General features: G+C 38.3%; 1 protein-coding gene across 4 annotated transcripts in view; it reads right to left on the minus strand.

Moving 5' to 3' along the window:
- The window catches only part of ALMS1 (ALMS1 centrosome and basal body associated protein), a 74,229-nt gene that overhangs the window by 18,188 nt on the left and 34,746 nt on the right, over positions 1 to 21,295 (minus strand). For 2 of the 4 annotated variants that reach the window (XM_069797034.1, XM_069797025.1), the window contains 6 exons: positions 19,331 to 20,566; positions 18,548 to 18,678; positions 8,757 to 10,518; positions 7,482 to 7,607; positions 5,585 to 5,755; positions 606 to 1,777 (listed from right to left, as the gene is read on the minus strand). In XM_069797034.1, the coding sequence (XP_069653135.1) occupies positions 606 to 1,777; positions 5,585 to 5,755; positions 7,482 to 7,607; positions 8,757 to 10,518; positions 18,548 to 18,678; positions 19,331 to 20,566 (4,598 nt within the window). The remainder of the gene's footprint in view (positions 1 to 605; positions 1,778 to 5,584; positions 5,756 to 7,481; positions 7,608 to 8,756; positions 10,519 to 18,547; positions 18,679 to 19,330; positions 20,567 to 21,295) is intronic. The other 2 variants (XM_069797053.1, XM_069797043.1) reach the window with 2 other exon arrangements.

The following is a 21,295-nucleotide window of genomic DNA, read 5'->3' on the forward strand; positions in this document are numbered from 1 at the left end:
TAATCAGCTTAACTCCAGACTTTTCACCTAGAATCCTTAGGGACGAGATTTGGTATTTTAATATGCCTAAACTACCAAATACAAAAATTGAAAAAGCTTACAACCAACACTCAAGCAAGACAAAATTCCAACATTTAAAATAGACAAACAGTAAGAAAATTCAAATAATAATTCCAATTTTTATGAAATTGTATTTATTGTTGCCCAGATATATTCAGGTAGCAATAGGCAGTCAAAATCTACAGCCTCAACTTACCACCGTCTTCAGGATTGCTAAAGCACAGAACCTGCAGGTAACTAGAAATCAGATACAGCAGGATCTTGCTTCCCAAGACAAATAAAGGAAGAGAAAAAAGACAAATAAGAACAAAGGGAAAGAAAGCACAACTGATGTTTTAAGAGATTTTGAGCTCGTCCTTATTCCTGGAAAAGCAGAGAGACTTGTTTGAGCTACTTAGATCAAAGACAGAAGCCTATGATATAAACAACACTCTCTGGGAAATTTTAAATTATTCTCCAAATAACAAACTCTGCTACTGTACAGCAGTTTAAGAGTTCCTGTAACAATTAGTTAAAATTGTCTTTTGGTCTAACTGACCACATACCTGTATCTCTTTCTTTTTCCTGTGTCTCTCAGAAGTAACCTTTGGATATTCTACACCCACTGCTTTGCCACTTCCCTTGTCCCACTTTTCAGAGCGACTTTTCTGGTGGTTGATGGTACAATAAAGCTGGGAGAGTCTTGGTGACACCCGCACTCTTTCATGTCCAAAAGCCCTGATCAGCCTGGCAGTATCAATGGTGGAAATGGAACTGCTCACCTCAGTCTGAGTAGCAGTTTCCATCTCTGTTTGGGTCACCACATCGGATTCTGAGGTGGTAGAACTGATTGTGGTGCCATGATCTGTACTGAGCCTTGCCTCTGAGGAAGTGTCACTAGGAGTTTCCAAGTACTGCTGATGCTCCGAAATTTTATTCGTAATTTTTTCTCCTGACCTATTTTTCCCAAGCTCAACAAAGTTATTTTTATCATGGGTGATATATGGTCTTCCTTCAACATGGGTTGCATCAGGCTTTAAGGTACTTTCAGACCTGCTCTTCTCTGGCAGTCTTATTCTCTTCTGTTCTCTTCCCTTTATTTTCTTTTCAGATTTTGTTGGTATTAGTGTATGCCTAATGGGATTCTGAAGGACCCTGGCCAATCGATCGAGGCGTTCAACAAGTGACAGCTCACCGTTACTCCTAAAATCATGGTGCTGGTGTCTCTTCCGGCACTCCAAAAACTTAATCCAGAGTTCATCTAAGCTACTACTGGACTGGGTTCTCTGTCTTGGTGGTCGGTCTTTCTCCACATTCTCATTTAGGCGAGTTGTTTGGCTACGTGGCAAAGGATAACTTCTAGCTGCCTTTTGTTCTGCTTCTCGTCTGCCATGTTGAAGTAGCTCCTCTCCTGATGTTTCATTCCCCAGAGATGTGCTAACATTTAGATCCTCATTCTTGCTGTAATCTTCTTCTGCAGTGAGTGGAAAGAATTCATTTTCACCATCTTTTTTATGACGAACAGAGAAAACACACTGATGACGATGTGCTTTTTTCCGACTCTGCAAGACAACACTTGAGGAAGGTCTAGCATGTCCAATACCAGAACCATCTTCTGACAGCTCGCTGTTAGACAGGAAGTAGCTCTCACACACTGGCATTGGATGATGAAGGTAGAACCGTGCAGATTTGAAGACCGAATGAGTGGTTTTTACAGACTTCGAATGATCTGCATGTTCTAGAAGAGAAGAAAACACTTTAATTCTTTGTTTCTTTACAGGGAAGCAAGTAGCAAACAGCAAATCTTAAACAGGATAATTTTCATCCTAACACTTTCCAATTGTTTCAAAGGATTAAAAGCAGGGATCAGTGTACCCATTCCCAAAATGCAACAAACTTAGAAATGAAGTTTCAGCATTATTAAAAGTACACATATAATATTTTGTATAATTTGCAACACGGAATCCAAGAGATTACATCCAACGGAATCTGAAGGAGAAATCTAGTTACACCACAGGTAACTACTCTGACCAAAATTTGGACTGAGTCTTTATTTATATTTATGGAAACTCATGGCAGGCAGCCACAATTCATTTTGCCTCTTTCCAGACAAATGCCCAGGGAGTACAAGTGTTCCCTAAGGCTATGCCTGAACATTATCTCTCAACTAACTCAGAACAGCACTATATATAAGACAACCAATACCACTTCCTGTACAGCTCCTACAACCATCTCTGATAGCATACCAAGATCTAGTCCTGCTTTGCTTTCAAGCTCAGATGACACATTTTAGTTCAAAGCAGTAGTGAAATCCCCCCAGAATATGCTACTATCTGAAATTACAAAGGACTATATGCAGAAATCCAATTATAAACTCATTTGCAAGAGACATACATTAAGTATGCAAGCAGCATGTGCTAGCAGGAATATATTCCAAAATAATTTTAAAGCCATTTGTAATATATTGCAGGGAAAAAAAAAATCAAATTTAAAAAAGTAAAAATGTGTTTCATGCTATGTTCTTTGTATAATGGACTGAATTATATAATGATCCATGAAGGCAGAAAGTAGGAATTATAGGTGCTAGAGCCAGAAGGATTTCCCAAGTCCTTATGTTTACTGCAAGATATTCCATGCCATTTTAGCCAAGTATGTCATTTAAAGATGCCTTATAGAATAGTAATAGCTTTAACATAAATAAAAAAGTCAATACAAAAAAAGAATAGTCCATTTACTAATGCTAACACCAGTGACTAGGTAATGGGGAGCTGTCAGCAAATGCATATCAAGTGCCATTAATGGCAGGAATCTCACTCCTCCTAGTTTTTCTCTAGCTCTCTGACATTCTTCCCAAGTTCTTTTTTTTTGTTTGTATTTTTGTTGTTTTGTTTTAAACAGTCTTGTTTTTGTAATTGTGATCTACTGATGAAAACAGAACTAGAAACCAGCTCTTCCTTTCTTCATCTGAGCAAGCTTTGCTGCTGTTTCAGCAAAAGAATGGCAAGTCCCACAATCAAGTCTCTCCCTACTCCAGGAGGAAAATACCTACCTACCTCATCAAGAATCACAAGCTATGTAAAACCCCAATTCCACACAGGAAAAAGTGATGCAAGATAAGCTCAGGAAGGTTACGATTGCATGAATTCATACTGTTAACACTGCCTCATAAACCTTACTTTTATTTAGTCACTTGTTTTCCTTACATTTCATATATCTCTTCCCCATACAGAGACACTTCAGTGTAATGTCATAGTCAAGAATAGCCTAACCAGACCCAGTCCCACTAACTCTGAAATTGGAGGAATTTGTCTTTCCATACAAGGTCAATGTTTATATACTCATGTAAGAGGATTCCTCCACATACTCCCGACAAATGAGATCAGGCTTGGGAATACTATGCAGAATTTGTGCTATTTCTGTATTTTTAAAAAGTCACCAACAAAATGGAAGGAATGCCAACAAGCGAATAATAAAAATAAGTTTACATAGAGAAACTTTTTTTTTTTAAAAATACATAACTTGCATAATTTTAAGCTCTAGACAAGCTCTGTGGGTAGAGGTAATCTTTTATTAGACCATCTAAAAATACAGTTGAAGAAGTCAGAGAAGATTTTAGACATGCCTGCCTCTTCAGAAGGCTTGCTTAAATTTCCAAATGTACTGGCTGGTTTAACAAAAGATTATTTCTATTTACAGTTCTTTTCTTGCCTGTGTCTTTAGGCCAACACAGCTAGACAAAAATACTATTAGATAATTTTATATTTCATTTTTATCTAGGCTATTCAGAGAGAGGTATCTATCGTTCTCTGCTCCAACATGGTATTTTGTTTGTTACTGCAGATTCTTGTTCAGAGAGCTCACTTCTATACCCACACTTTTTCTTCAGTTCTACTGCCATGACCCAACATTCCTCTTCTGAGTTACCCGCAGTGAATGAAGAAAAGCATTCTTCTATCTCACTCCACTTGTATCCATATCCTTGCATTTTATAAATGCTCACAGAGAATTTACTTCTTCCATTAGAAAAACTAGGTTGAGACAACATTGTCTTTATTGCTGCACTAGTTCAACTGCTGGTCCTACATACACTTACCAAAAAAAGTAAAATGAACATAAAATAATGAAGTTCAGTGCGTCTTATGCAATCATTTTAAATTATCTTCTGGAATTAAAAATTATATTCTGGAAATACCAAAATGTCTCCATTCTGAAGAAAAAACCTTCCAAGAAAACCCCTTCTAAAGTGAAGAATTAAAATCAGAAGGAATCCCTATTAATATGTCAGCACCACTCTGTGGGGTGACCTTACCCCAGGCATACTGAAATGACTGCTTAAAAAGGACAACAATAATCACACTCAGGTACTCCATAAAAATCTGTTTCATTAAATGTCTTCAAATAACAAGTTTACATGATAATAAGAAAAATAAATGAGCTCCCAAAAACCCTATATATGTGACTGCCTAGAAGGGAGCAGGGAGTCTCTAACGCAGAATCCATTACGCTGTTCATGTGTTTCAGGTCCCATCCCTCATTAACAGCCACAATTATATCCCTTGCAATTTGCTCGCTCTTTGTTTAATATAGCACATGTTGCAAAATACTGTACTTTGCAATCAACAGCTTCCCCAAGGAATTAATAGCTGCATTTAGGAGAGATGGCAACCACTGAGCAATTTTGTTTACAGTTACTTCTGTCCAGGAACACAATGCAATTCTCAAACACAACAAAAATCCTCATCCCTGGTCAGACTCAAGGAAGTTTCTCAGCCACTCAAAAATCACAGAATGAGGTTTTGTACAAAAGGAGTGTCCATCAGGACTAATTTTAGCTACTGTCATGAGATACAGTGTCAAAATCATCAGTTAGCACAGCATAATTTCATTTTGTCAGCATTCTCAACAAAAAAAGCCTTAAAGTAGGCTACTATAGTAGTAAACCCTGCCCTTCATCCCTCAGGAGTACCATCCAACAAGGTTAATGGAGGGGAGGAAGAAAGAGACATCAGTCAAATCAAATTAAAATTCAGTTAAACACCAACATTACAGAGATACTTAACATGACATCACAAGACATAAGTGTATTTGTGAGCAGGAACACAACCCCAAGCCAACATACAGAGCCATCCCACCTGCTTTTATTTACCAGGGAATTTCTGTCATTTTCTACACAGCATCCTTTCTACACATAAAGAAGACTTTGCACTTCAAAAACTTAAGAGTGCCTTAAAAAAAAAAAAACACAGAAAACAACACACAAACACCAAAATCCAACCCCCACAAACCCCCCAAAAATCTTACAAAGGCTCCAATAAGCACTGGGGCCACTGGAATGCTAGCAAATATTAACATCCAAGTATTTGGTCATTCAGGAGAAGCAGAAAGATGGGGAAGAGAAAAATGAGACAAATTCAGCATCTTCAGGCAGACTATCAGCAATATCATGAGACCAGAAATCATGGATCCTGAAACATAATTCTTTTGCTCTACTTTCTTTCATGTGTATGAAAACAACATGTAAAATTAAAACACACACTTTAACTACCTGGGGAAGCTTCCAGTGGTATCATTTGCTCCTCAGCCCAGGCTAGCTTGGGCTTGGGCCTCTTACTGTAGATTCCTTCCTTATGCTTGATAGCCGTACTGTCTGGAGGATTATCATCCCTTAAACCAAGCACGTTTGCTGGAAACCTCGGAGGAAGGGCATCATTTGACCCTGCAGAGAAAGAGAGCAATGAGTAAAAAGAGGAAGCAGGAAAAATAGATACAGAAATTTCACAACAAAGACAATGTCTGAAAGAAAGCGTATTATCCAAGCATTAGTACCAGTGTATGCACCAACAGCTGTGATCCCTAGTGAGCAGTTCTAGTGACTAATACAGCAGCAGTAGGTATTGTGCCACATTGTCTTCCATAATCTTTCTTGACAAGGTTCTTCCCTGAGAGGTAGATAAATTTTACCTATCTACTAATAAGCAGAGAAGAATATAAGAAAATGAGCATTAGACAAGTCTACCACGAAGCCAGACACAGGACTTGGAATGTCCAGACTCCCTCCTGCTCACATTAAAATTCCAGACATTTTCACTGACTGATGTAAATAGCTATTTTCTGAACAGCAATGGAGAAAAACTGGAAGACTAGAGTAGGTCTGTATAACCTCTAAACAAGAATTCAAGACAACAGGAGCAGAGCACTCTTACTATCATATCGCTGTCTCCTAATGTTAGGAATCTAAATGGCCCCTAACTGATTTATCATCCTTGTCAACACCACCTGGTTATATTCAGTGGACTTACTCAACTCAATTTCCTTCAGCTACTACTTCTGAACTAAGAAGCAGCAGGGAGTTTAAAAAACAAAATTTATTTTTTAATTCTGCTGTACATTTTCTACAACCTTGCACTGCCTCATATGCATATTGAATTTTTATATCTAGCATCATAGTTTCTGCAAAACAACAGACTCTCACCACATTTTTTTTTCTCATTTTGACCATATTACAACAGACTGGAAAACGGTAATGAGCAGAGATGCATAAACAATTACAAGCACAATTTGTGGCTATAATAACTAACCTGTGCACTTACTGTGACTGTTGTATCAACCTACTCCCCTAGGTCACATCTGTCAGGAGCTGGACATCTCTGTAATGTTAGTTCTGTCTACAAATAACTTTGGATATCAAAAAGCTCTGACTGAAAAAAACCTGCGGATAAGACCTATAATGCTTAAGTGATGCGTTCTTTATGTATAGGAGAGAACTGAAAAATAACAGCAGGCAAAGCAAAAGAAATTGATGAATCACAGAGCATCCTTTCCCCTGGTAAGTGAGAAGTGGTTTTAACTGGGAGATGGGAGGATGTGCAGAAAAGGTAAATATATACATATTTTAAGCCACAGTTATGAATTACATTGTTTATAGAAAGGCTTTCTACACTGGAATCCCCTAACATGGAGGGGAAAAAATACAGTACTAAGAGCTATTATCTAAAATGCGTGATGTATTATGCAGATATTTCAGAATGCACACATACCAAATTAACAACAAAAGGGGGAGAATGTACATAAATAAGGGAACTAAAAAGAAGGAGAACTGGTAGAGATATGAAAGAATGCAAACAGAATAGTAATTCCCAGAGGAAAGTAAAGAATTATCAAGCTGTAAAACATTGAGCCTTGTTTCTTTTCACTGCCAGAATGGAGTACTAACATCCCTTTCATCAAAGAAATTGAAACCACAGCCTTCAGTCAGGGCTCATTCATCTTGGTGTGAACATGAACAGACACTTTTCTATTACAATCAATGCACTTACTCTAAACTGCTAGGACAGAAGAGTTCTGAGCTCAACTGAGACAATTCTGCATATGAAATAGATATATTTTGATCCATGAACCCCAACCATCATTTTGCATTTGGAAGACCCAAGATAAACAAGTACCTGAGTGAGAGCTCTCAACACTGGTTTCTGACCCAACTGGAGAAATTTTAGATCCTGCCTTTAGATAAGGAACATAATACATCCCAGTACTTCCAGAAGGTTTATATGGCAGCAATAAGGGCTGATCTGTGGGGGGTAGAAGGCAAAGCAATTAACAGAAGTCAGGCTTTAATTCTTTAATGCAACTGAAGATAAAAGTAACAAATCAGGACCCAAGAAGACTGCTGAAGATGTTCACTGTAGTAAATTTGGAGACATACCCTATTCTTTAGGAAAATAAATTGCAATTATTAATTATTTAATTAATTTAATTCTTTAATACCCACCCAGTGGTTAGAAGGTTGACTGTCGCTTAGCTAGAAAAAATAGCTTACTTACCTATTCAATACTAAATTTGTGACTAGGGTGACAAACACTAACTTAAGAAAAAAAAAAAAAAAACAAAAACACCCTCACATACCCACATAGTCCCCAGTTGATCCATGTTTAATGAAATAATTTTAAATGAGCACGGATATCTGTCCCTCAAGTCAATAAAAGCAGCGTCCTGTCATAACAGAGTTCCAGCAAATGTTTGGACCAGAACATTCACTGACTTCCAATAGCAAAGAGAAGAGGCGATCAGCTAGCTGAAATATTTTTTGCACTCTGATACAATGAACGAATCTGCTCTCTCAACTCATACTATTTTAAACACCTTGAGAATAGAGATACAAAGCCTGGAGCCCAGGAAAAATCACGAAAACTACACAAGTCTACACACATCAGTAGTGTAACACACCACTGTGGGAAACCACTGTGCAACATCCACATTCTTCTGTCAACAGATTTTTAAAAGCCCTGCACATTTTTCTATTTCATTCTATTGAAAATAGCAATGTGCATATTTTCCTCTCAGTTTTTGTACTACCTTGACTAGAGAGTAAATCAGTAATCAGATATATCTCTTGATAAACTAAGCAGTAAACTAAGTCAAATTATCTAAAAACAAATGTCAGAAAAATTTCTTGAACCAGACTTGGACACAGCAAATTCAGTTCTAGATAACCCTGAACTGAATCACAACTGTATTGATACAACTCCCTACCCACAAGACTGCAAAGCCCAAGTTTAAGGGTTGGGTTTTTTCCCATATGAGCAACTTTAAATATCAAAATTATCTCAAGAATGTTACTTCCACAGAAAAGCTGGGGTTTTGTTTTTTAATACCTATAAATATCTTGAACTTGAATAGATGAAAGTTTACATATACATACAAGACACTAATTTGCTCACCACCCTGCCTTGGGAAAGAGGAAATGTTGTTAAGAGATGAAGTTGTATTGTTGGGAAGATCATGTGCTTTCTGGAGAGACGACTGGTAGACAGCATTTTCACTGTCTTGTGAATTAACATAAATTTCTGCTGAAAAGGTTGTTTTTTCAGGACTTTCTGTTGTTATCTGAGTGGTAGCATCAGAAGTACTTTTCCCAGTTTTTGCAGGAACTACAGAGTTGAAGATATTCTTCAGACTACATCCCCCTGAAGCCAGAACAGTGACTTGTGGTCTCTCACTGCTTTGCAGAGGCAGCTCTTGCCCTGCTGCACTTGTAACAGAGGAAACCACTAGGCAGGGATCTGCTGAAGACACTGGCATTGGGAAAGATGAAGATCTTTGATTTTCTGGAATAGGGTCAGCAGCTGATAATTTAGAAACAGCTTCTATTATAGTTTCTGGAGTTTTTAAAGACACTGGTTGAGTATTAACTTCAGGTTTATCCCATGATCTCATCTCTTTTTCAGTATTCACATCACTATGCAGCTCTGAGTTATTACACTTTGAGGAAAGAGTTACGTGGACACAAGACAGTACTTTCTTAACTGGTGATGAAGGAGATACAGAAGTGGTGGATAAAATCTCATCCATAGATGAATGGCGAGACATACCGATTTGCTCTCTCGCAACCTCTTTCTGAATGAGAGGTACTTCATCAGAAGAACTTCTCTTCTCTTCTTCCAATAACTTAATATGGCCCTTCAGCAAATCAGCTTGTACGGCTGGATCTGAACCTTCTAAGCTCTCACACAACTGGATGTGTCCAGGTGGGCTGTTTTTCTCCTGCTGGTAAGCACTTATAGAATGGGGTTCGTTAAACCTATTCATTTCTTGACTGAATCTTGTATCACAATCAAGCTCCATGAGTCTGGCACTATGCCTGCCCAATTCAGTCACATGTTCAGGCAGAACATCAGAATTTTTTGTGCGAAGGGTCTGTCTTTTATCAGCATGGATGCTTACAGAATACTGATCTGACAAACAGTCTGTTTCTTGATAAGCTCCAACTCTGTTACTGTCAGCAGAGACATGATGAAACCTGTCTTTCTCAGCAGTAAAAGCAATCTCATTAGACACTGAGCCAGCAAGCATTGGACTTGAAGGAGGACAAGTCTTAGATCCTCCCCGGTGTTGTTTGCCATGGCTCTGTTCCTCAGTGCTAGCAGAGTCAACCTCCAAAGGCATTATCCCATCAAGACCATCTCTAGTAAGATTACTGCTGAGTGCCATGGAAGTCAATGGTGACTGCAAACGTTTTCGGGATGAAAAGGTGATAGAAGTAATTTGCTTAGCCATTTCTTCAGAACACTTTTCCACAGACAGCTTCTTCTGAGCTGGTAAATGGATTTCTCTTTGCATATTGGAAGCAGCTGCAGACCTCACTACACACTTGTCCCATTCCTTCTGCAATGGTGGATAAAGTTCAACAGCAGCATCAGAATGACTAGTTGCAACTGTTTGATGTTGGTTGTAGGTAGGTGTTTGAACAGTACTCAAAGATTTAAACTGCATATCCTTCAGCAGGCAACAATCGGAAGGATCAGCTTTATATAATGGCACAGCTTGTCGTAAGCTCGACTCTAAAAGGTCCTTAGTCCTGATGGCTTGTGTTTGTTTGTCAGTTTGAAATCTTTTGTCACTTGGAGCTTTTAAACGCTCTATGTCCTGTTCCTGATTATGGCTATACTCAGAAGCAGCTTCCAAAACACATACCCGTGGATCCTGAAAAATACAGGAGAATTCACGTAAGTTATGTGGACAACTTCCTGCCCTCGCCAAAATCTGGATTGGCAAATTCAAAGAATAACTAGTGCTGTCAATAATCAAGAGTCTGTCATTGTGAATAAGCACACACTTTCTCTTGAACACTTCTGTTAATGGAACCAATTAAAAGTTGGTCATATTCTAAGCACCAGCAAATTAGCTAACATTGTTTTGATGCTATAACAAACAGCAGCAGTGACATCTCAAATAGAGCCCTTTAGTTTTGTGAACTATGAAGTTGTATTCTGTTACTTAGACTAAGTTGTAAATACCTCTCAACATCACTCACAGGAAAACAAGAATAAAACTTTCTTCCTTTCTATCAGTTGGCTTCATACACAGTTGGACATTTATCATAAACCCTGTTCATAATGTACTGGGGAAAATTACTAACTTTGAATGAATATTTATTCACTATCTAAGTTCAAAGGGATTTAGGGAGAGACAAACATACCCTGCTAAATCTTTGTGATTTCAGTGACAATTTTATTAATTAAAAAGATAGCCAATTAGCCACACAAAAATCACAGAAACACTGAGGTTGGAAGAGACCTCCGGAAGTCTCTAGTCTGACCTCTTGCTCAAAGTAGGGCTGTCAACTTCAACATTGCAACTGGTGAAAGGCATTCCTTCATAGCTCCATGGAAAAACAAAACAATGCAGAAACCCACATTTACTTCCAGTTATAAGTACTCAAACCTTAACCAAGTATGTAACATTATGTTCTGGCGACCTCCAAGAAATCAGGTAGCAGACACACACTAAAACTCTTTGGGTTTGGAACAGAGTCCAAACAAACTCCACACTATCAAAGCGTTGCATTACATGACATTTTAGGGCTACGGGGATACCTCTGCATCTAACATTTTGCTATGCCATAACTATCACTATATGAAACAGAACTCAACATAAAAGGTTTTCCCTGCACTTGAGTTGTTTGACTCTAGTGTTTATGAAGCAGAACTAAAATGAAAGGAACTCAGTTACATGGGAATACGGGGGGAAGAAAAGAAAGCTGTTCTTTACAAAGCATGAGAAAATACTTAATTAGAAAAGCTTCAATTTTCCATAATTGATATTTCTCTTTTCCCCTAAAACAAGTATGCCAATTTCCCTCTCAGACAAGAGCTGTAATAAATCTTTTTATTTTTATTATCACTGCCCACTGCTGACAATAATTAAAAAATGACTGAAAATAATCAGAGCTTGGATTTGCTCTTTAAGGTAAAAGATAACTTGTAAAAACTTTCCAATTCTCAGGTGAAGATCATTTTTGTTCTCCCATCAAAACAGGTATGTTTGCCACAAATACTATTTTTTTTGTTTGGAAAGCTGGTGACAATGCTGCAAAAAAGAGAAGGTATTCCTACCAACAGATAAGACACTAATCCTCCCCAAAACAAGGAAGTTCACTGTCAGTTGTCTTTGCTCATAAAATCTTTTTTAAAATAAGTTACACTTACACCTTTGTCTGACCACGCAAATTGTCCCACATCTTTATCACCCACCAGTATCAGAGCCACTATATTTAGGACGCCGCTATTTGACTACACGTATTCAGACATCCCTGGCATGTATTTTACACAACAGTCTAAAATGCTGTGTCTTAAATTACCTGCCTGGGGGCATTTAGGAAGCTGAAACTAATAATTTACTTCAGTATTAACTTCTGTCCTGGTTTCTTTGCCTGATTTTACTAACCATTCCCATTTTCAGCATGCTCTCCAGCCCTCATTGCTTCATCTTCTGTACCTCAAGCCCCATTCCACCATCAAAAAAAAGTTTTAACAGCAACAATCGACAACAATTTATTATACCAGGTAAATAAAATTAAAGCAACATATGCTATAGCCCCTCAGCAGAATCAGACAAAAAAAATCCATACCCTACTCTCTGAGCATACTCATCAGATGGTGTTGCCTTTCAGCTGCCTATTAATAAGGCAAGATTACTGACACTGCAGTTAACTGGAAAATTCCCAGGGCTACAGCACCTGCTTGCTAAGGAACCTACACCTTCTTCTGGCATTTCAAAATGTAACCCGATTTCTCAACACACATTTTGCACACAAAGCACTAAGTATACCACACAGAGATAAAAGGTACAGGGTTCAGCAAATGGCTCTCATTACTTGCCAAGGAAAGTAGAAATAAGTGTGTCTAAATACTCGATGAAGTTTGGATATTCCAAACTCTTCCTTCAACTCATTACAAACAGCAGATACTAACAAGGCACGTTCATTGTCTGCAGAGATTTACCATGATCAACAAGACACACAAAATGTGATCCTCTCTCTCTGACTGGCTCACCATCCTCATTTCCCTACTTTCTGCAACTCCTTGTGCATGTGGAGGGATCAGGAGGTAGGGATGGATAGGACCTTTGCTTCCAAGCCTTTTCTCATTGCAGCAGAAGCTCCCGAATGCTGACAGGTGATCTTTACAGCAACTTACCTGACTGGTGTAAGGAGAAGGTAGTTTGAAAGAAAAGAAATGCAAATACTTCTAGATTAAAGATCACGCTACAAACAAGGGAATAAAACATCACACTCCCAGATACATGCAGAAAACCTGTTATTCTAAGAGTACAAAGAGAAAGCCTGGCAAGTACAACTGGGAAAACCTTAAGTTACCACTCACGGTATTTATTACTGTCAGCATTGATCAAAAAACTGCAACAGATTTTGCCCTGAAGCAAATTAAGGCAACTACTCACCCGATCTGTTAACACTGCAGCTCCAATGAGGGGCAATCAACAAAACAACTGAAACACTAACCTTTGGAAGTAGCTGTATCAATTCTAGAGAAATGAACATTTATCTACACACCAAGATTCCCCTCACGTAGATACGCAGTAACTAAAACAAGTATCATAGTTAGTCCCATTCCCGACAAAATACCACACCACATTTCACACAACATGCTAGAAAGCAGCTCCCTCTTACATTATTTCACCCCGACTCTTTTTGACAGAGCAGTTCAGCGTCAGAGGCAGTATCATGGTTAGTGAACGCTGAAAATGGACAAAAGACAAATAATTTCATCAGCATCCAAACCTTACAACTAAATCATGAGAGCTCATGTTAATGTATGTTAAACTATAGGCCACCAGGCATCTTTAGAGAGAATTTCTTAAGTGTGGACATTATTTCAGTAATTTATCAGTATGTGCACACCCTTAATTTAAGTGTCATTAAAAATTACAATACTTCCATTGAGATGCAGAGTGCAAATCTGAGATGAATGTACTGTCTTGGAGATGGGCCAGATAAGATTATTTTTAAAAATAAATTAAAAAAAAAAATTTAAAAAAATCTATGCTACATTTATTTTTTCCTACTGATTGGAACAACTGTGAAAACAGCAGAGTATATTTCATTAACAAAGTGCAACACAGGTCCCTGGATGATTACAGCCTCAGCAACTAGTTGGAATTCGGAAATAAGAATCAGTCAAAAACATTTCTGGTGTAAATCACAAAGTATAAACAGGTATTCCACAACAGATTTTTCCATCCTTTCTACATCCCAGATGTCATTAGCAGCAAACTATTTCAGCAAGGTCTGGATTATTATTCCAAAGCAGTACTTTTCTGTGGCCTTATCTATTCTAAGCAAGTAAACTAGTTTATTTGGCTTCCTGTATTTCCTATAGCCAAGAGGGACAACAAGGGACTGTAGAAGAATGCAAGGACGCAGAGCAGTCCTGTGCAAGGATAGGGGTGCTCCCGAGACAATCTCTTCCCTAAACCATGTACCAGTTCAACGGCCTGAAGCAATACACAGCAACTCCTACTACTGAAAGCAAGCACAGAAGTTGCTATAAACTCATCTTCCCAAGCCTTTCACATGTTTTATTGTGCTTGTTATGTGTCATCTTTCCAAAAAAGATCTGCATGGCATATGATCCACAAGAGATGGCAGTGCAAATTTATAGCTACAACTCAGTGAACTTCCTGAAAAAGTGAGAAAGTACAAGGAGTGGAAAAATACAGCATATAGTGGAAGAATACAGTATACAAAGGGGGAATGCTCTTAGGTAAATCTAGAGATAGCTGTTTGGCACCCATAAAAATACAGGTGGGGTAACAAGGTCCTCAATTTAGAAGGAAAACTCATAGGTTTAATATGCCGAAACTGTATTTACATCTAACAGCAACTCAAAACCCCTCAATCTCAACTGGAGGAGCAAAACAAATATACATGTACAAACAGCACAAGAAGGTAGTTAAATCTGAAAGACAATGCTCCTGGAACAGATGACCACCTACAAGTGTTTGGCTTTTCCCCGTTATTCTTCAAATTCTTCTTACCTGGAAAGACCCTAATGATTTCAGTGGAAGAACAGTAACAGGGCTGATTTCTGGAGCCTAGGATTGACTTTTCATATGTTTTTCCTAAAAATCCCAACAAACATCATGTTGTTCATGACTCTTTGACTGAAGAGTATCACCCATTCCAGGGTTAAACTCCTCAAGCCTACCTAAAGAGTAAGTACTCCATTGCCAACTTACCTGCTCAGGCAAAAACCAGATCTCTACAGCCACACCAGCATGGCCACAGATGTAGGAATTATTCATCAAACAGTAACCTATCTATAGGAATGTCTTGGCAACTCCCTGCCTCCCTTCATCACAAACAAGTTTATAGGAGAGTGCCATCAGTTTATCCTAAATTTCACAAGACCCATCTCTGGACAATCTCAAATGTCACTTTTTTTAGGCCCCTTTACCAAGCATTTGCAGTTAATAAGTCTGCAGCCTTTGTCTCCTTTTCCTCCTGAACAATCCCAAGGCACTGTACTTCCTCTTTCCATAAATAGCAAATTAAGACCTTTAGGAAGAGTCAGTATCAAATGAAGTCAGTATGAAATTTAGGGAAAAACCCTCCATGTCAGAAGTTCCATGTTTGCCATCTATTCCTAAGCATTTCTGTCAAGCTTTAGTGTTTATTAGAAAAGCATAACAGCATGAATATTTCTCTCCTTGTGTAATGGAAGAGCTATAAAATCAACAGGAAGACTCCACAAATGAAGTGTACAGAAAACAGATTCACTACACAAGGTTTGTCAATTTTACAGAAGAAAAAGCAAAGAAAATACAATTCTGAGTTACATTCATGAGCATTGCTTGCTATTAGAGATATACCTTCAAAATTAACTTTTCATATTGAATGTTCCCTTTTTTGGGCCACTATTCAGCTGAGCACTTGAGTACATGTTTGGAGCCCATTTATGTGCATATGTCCCAATCACCACCTCAAACACTCTACTCAGCTAGAACTTGAGAAATCATTATGATGCTTCTTTTTTAGAGCGTCTGTTAACACATCACCAGTGACAAACAGCTATCAAACAGATACTTGACTATCTCAAAAGATGGAACGAACTTTAGAATTAAAAGATCACCGAGAAGAACTCTCCCAAGCTGTCTTGCTCCTTCTTTGCATTTTTTTTTTTTTTTTAATATATATAGACAAGCTGCACATGCTTCCTGTGGGAAACAATAATATATCACAGTGGTACATTTTATTTCTTGAGTTGTCACCTACAAAAACGAGAGGCAGAGTCTAAACTTTCCAAAAAGAACACTCATCATAAGCCTGCATCAGAAGCACTAAATAAAGATGACGGTCTGACGAAAGAATTATTTGCTTGAGTGCTAGGAACAGTTTGTCTTTCTCAGCCTTTCAAGTTTAGTAGAAGGAAAATATCTTTCCATAATCTTTGATCTGTTCTTTTTAAGTCAGCGCATTGCCAGCTTTCCTCTATAAATTCAACAGGTATTTTACAGAACAGTTTCCATTAAATTTATAGTAGATTATTTTGTCAGCAACAAAACTGACTACATTTTTTTCAGGTAAATAGTTTTCAACAATCTGTATTTTTCAGTGACATATTGTTTTACTTGGAGAGAAAAATACATTTATCTTAAGTGTAACAAAAAAAACCAGCCACCTTCATTCTGCAAATTCAAAACCATTTTTTATCGCAAATTAAAGCCACTGTAAAGCAAAAATATTTTCAAGATGAAAGCAGAAAGTATGGTTGACCTAAAGCAATTCTTGGAATCTTGGTTTGCAAAACTATGATCAATTTTTTCTTACTCTAAAATTGGGATAAAACAATTCAAAGCTGACGCTCAATCACATAAAGGTAAAATAGTTGGTTCCAGTCTGTAACAAGTTAATGTTAGGGACAAAGCTGTGATCTAACTAAATCTAAAAGCTGAGGAAAAAAGCTTCAGGGCCTCTAGTTTTTGATGAGTAGATTGAAGCAAATATGTATTTGTGTTTTGTTTTTCTTCTTTAAGAACTGTCTGAATATCTAAAAATAAATAAAACTGTTAAAATACTTTTTTTTTCAGGCTCCCCAGTCAAGATTAATTAATTACATCAATACATGAATAACTGAGAAGTTTTGTCTGATGGTTTTTGGAAGGTGATGTCTATATTACCAACACTGTTTAGTCCCAAGAAATTATAAACACAAAACAGACTACTCTTAAAACACTATTTTTCATTCTTGCTGATGCAAGGCTTTTAATGAAAACAAACAAACAAAACCCTATTGCTTTTCCTGGGAGGCAGGCAGTCTACCGACGGGGGGGGGGGGGGGGGTAGATATTGCTAAAGCTAAGGGCATTTGCTGAAACACCAGATTAAGAACAGATGAGCATATTTTCAAATGCAAGTTTACTACATTCTCCTCAGAAACTGCCCCAACCTTTAGCTCTGCCTAATTATCCAGTCTCTCTTCCACCAGCTCAGGGTTCTCTATCCTGCACGCATGGATACATCATCCATCCACTACTCATGTTATACAAGCATCTCCGCATTTTTCCAGTCTGTTCTTTTAATCAAAATACTCTTTAAGAGTAGTACCCTACCTTGGGACACACAGACAGCCCCTAGAAATCATGACATAATTAGACTGGACACCAGATGAATGCTGAAAATGGATATTTAAAGTCAAACCAAAGGTAATATACTCCTGCTTAGACAGATTCCAATCCAGATATACTATACATTAATATCTGAACTAGAAATGTTCCAAAGGAGATATGCAAAACATGACAACAATTCAATGTCGAGTTTTCACAGAAAAATAGAGCTGTAAGAGACTGAAAGCTCATCTAGCCTATATCCCTGCCCCAAATCAGCATTAACTACACTTAGATTATTCTTTGCTGATACATAGCCAAGCTCTTCTTAAAACATACTATGATTAACACTCAATAATCCTCCTCTCATCATCCTTACTGTTAAGGAGTTTCTTTTCCAATAGAACTCTTCATTGCACTTGAAGTCCATTACCTTAGATACAGTCAACACAAAGGAGGAACAATTTACACTCTTCTTCCCTGAAGCATCCTTTTAAAAATAAATATCACACTCCTTTGTAAACATTTCAGAACACATGGGAAGTAACACAACAAATACTGCTATTATCTAGATGATGCTGCATTGTACAGTAAACTCCTTCGACAGAAGGACAAGTTTACAAGGCACAATCAGCACACATGTAAATATTTTGTGAAAAGCAGAACTCAGTAAGCCAATTAAGAATCATGAGCTGTGTGCACTTTCTCACCACAATAACACCAGTTCTCCCATCACATCATCACTGACCACATCTCTGTCCTTCATACCTTCCTTCAGAACATCTTCAGTTGTGCGTCACCACCCACACACCCCCAAACCACCCCCCCTCCCCCAAGATATTTAACTACTGTCTGGGGAAAAACCAAAAACCAAAAACCCACCACAGCATGTGCCATGGCTGGTCCTAAAACATACATAGGAACTGACTAAGCTGAAACAAGCATCTCCACTAAACAGACCTCTCATTAGTTTGCATCCACCTCTCCCTGTCTAGCCAAAAATATTGCAGGAATTTAATTCATCATTTTAAGATCACAAGCAAGACAGTAGCATTTATCCCCCACTTCAAGTATTTTCTCCAGAGCAGCTGGTTTGTCTGTTCTGTACCTTGACTAGCGCAGATTTCTTGGCACTCAGAAGCAGCTCTGCCTTTATTTCCTCGATTCTTCGTTGGTTCTTTTCATTCGAGTCTGACACAGAATCCTGAGATTGGCTGGCCAGTTTTAGCTTCACCCATGCTACACAAAGAACATAAAACAGAAAGCTGTTTCCTTTCCATTTTCTCATATCATGTACGATAACAGTTTTATAACTTAAAATCAAAACTTTGCTATGCACTTCTAGCTACCACAACTGAGGGAACAAAGACCACTATCAAATACCAGAGCTCATGGATTGACCTGAAATAGAATTTAAAATGGTTCTTTTGAACATTTCTTTGGAAAGATGGATCCAGGACCCATTGCCCGGTTCTGTCATCTTTACAGTCCCAGACTCAGGTAGACACTCTTTCACACAATCCCTTCCCAAATTCTTAACCTAGCACATGCCTAATAGCTATGTGGACAAAACACTTTCTCAAGTCATTGTTACGCAAAAGAAGGTATTCAAACTGGAAAAGTCCAATTCTATCCCATTCTATCATACTACATAAGATGACTAAAAACATTGATCATTTAAGCCCTGTCCCATTAAGGCTTATCGTTAATAAAATAACATAAACACCTTTAAAATCAGGGGACAGACTCAGCTGACCTCAGAGGTCCCCTTACATCCATATGCCTTCATGTCAAAGTCATTTCAAAGCAATCCCTTAAACATATACCTTAAATAAATATTTGCCATTCTAACATAACACTTGATAAAACACAACTGAGACATTTTTATTACCTCGTGGTTTCTTCTCCTCTTCATCTGAACTCTTCAGAATTTGTGTTGTATGTATCACAGGTGATCCATTTCTTAGAAGGTTTTTGACACGGGCAGCTAGTGAGTCTCCACTGCTACTGTCATCGCCCTCTCGCATGCCACCTGCTTTGTTTCCAGCTACACTAGCTTTAGACAACATGCTCTGGAAGCCTCCTGCAACATCGGTGACACTGCGCAGAGGCTCTGAGGAAGAAGGATTCCCCAAATCTGAAGCTCTTCCAGAGCTGACTTCGCTACTTCCGCTGCTTTGAGTAAGAGCCACAAAACCAGGTTGATTTCTGTCTGTAGTTACACTACTACAGCCTTCTGGCTCAGACCTTCCTACAGATTTTCCTGTCCTCAACTCTTTGGTCATTTCCTTCATCATCTCTTCAATATTGCACAAATTGACTTCAAAAGAATTTTCCCATCTTAAATTGCCTGTGTTAGAATTCAGAGGCTTTATTACTGACCCTTCTTCCTGCATACTTCTTTGGGTCATAGTCTCATCCCATGACAGTATCCTCTGACACTGAGGGACGCTGTCTTTCACTAACCTGCAATCTTCAGGGCCATCCTCCTTTCTAATCAGAACTGGGGAAGACTTGCCAGTTTCCCTAGAAGGGGCAGTGGAAGAGATAGGATCACACCACCTGTCAGCTATACCCTCTACCTCTGCCAAAAGCTTATGTATTTCTTGCAATGCATCAGATCCAATCGAAGAATCGCTTTCTTGACCCTTACTTCTCTTACTACCTACACTTGAAGTTTGTGATCCTCTATCACCTTCCATTTCATTTTTAACTCCAGCCAAAGAACTGTCAGTCCATCTCTGCAGGCTGCTATTCACATCTTTTGACTCATTTTTAGCTAGCAGGTCCCGAACACTTTTTGCAACAGGCATGGGACTCTCTCTCTCAGAAGGGCAGTCAGGTGAAACAGTCTGCAGCTGCCAGTTTGGTTCAGTTAGTTTGGAGACAGCTGAACACTCTGCCTCCTGTCGTGTAGAAACCAGAGCAGTTATCTCCAGTTGGTGGCATGACATACTGCACTGACTCACTGGTTTGTCTCCAAAAGATCTTGAGAAGCGAGGAGAGAGTTCACAGGGTGACAGAATATCAGAGCCAACTTCTGAATTCATTGGTATAGCCATACTGAGAGTGGAAGTGCTGGAGTTAAAACTTGTTTGCATAATTTCAACTGCTGACAACAATTCACCTACAAAGAAACCGAAGATTCATTAAGTTTGGGGCTCCAGAAAACAGCTGCATCATTGAAGACTACTTTTTCTTGTACTAGAGAGCCTGTAAAGGGAGGGAAGAATTCAAATATTGGAAAACATTTAGGAAACTGTTTTTAGAATAAGACTTGAACTAAGACTTCCATGAGAATTGTCTACTGAAAGAAATCTCTTAGACCATTTTGGATAAACATCAAACAAACCACAGAACTTGACTTAAATAACTTGCTTTTAAATAAATGCTTAGACTAGATTTTAAATAAATGTTCTTAGATAAATGACATAGTTGTGCTTAAATGTCCAAATGAACACTTGGATTATAAAAGTATTCCTGCAAGAAACAGGAGAGCTGCAGGGCAGTATATCCAAAATAGCCTTTTGGAAAAAGGCGAAGGACACTCTATGGATAAGCTTGTTACCCACTACTGGTTAGAAAGGTCCAAAAGCAGACAAGATGCACTTTTAGTATTTCGATATATAACACCTAATTGCCTTTTTTTTTTTTTTTAAAAGCCAAACTTAAGTGAAAATGCTGCTCTTAAATCCATGTTGGCAGGTACACACAACAGTGAAAAGCCAGCTCCCAAATATGCCTGCCAACAGCTATTTTGTTTGTTTCAAACACAATTTTATTTCATGGCCCAACCCTGTTATTTTCAAGTACAGTAAGTGGTCCAGAGGCCAGCTGAATAATATCTCTGTTGAGG

This window comes from Haliaeetus albicilla, chromosome 1, assembly GCF_947461875.1.
Source record: "Haliaeetus albicilla chromosome 1, bHalAlb1.1, whole genome shotgun sequence".
NCBI classification, from domain to species: domain Eukaryota; kingdom Metazoa; phylum Chordata; class Aves; order Accipitriformes; family Accipitridae; genus Haliaeetus; species Haliaeetus albicilla.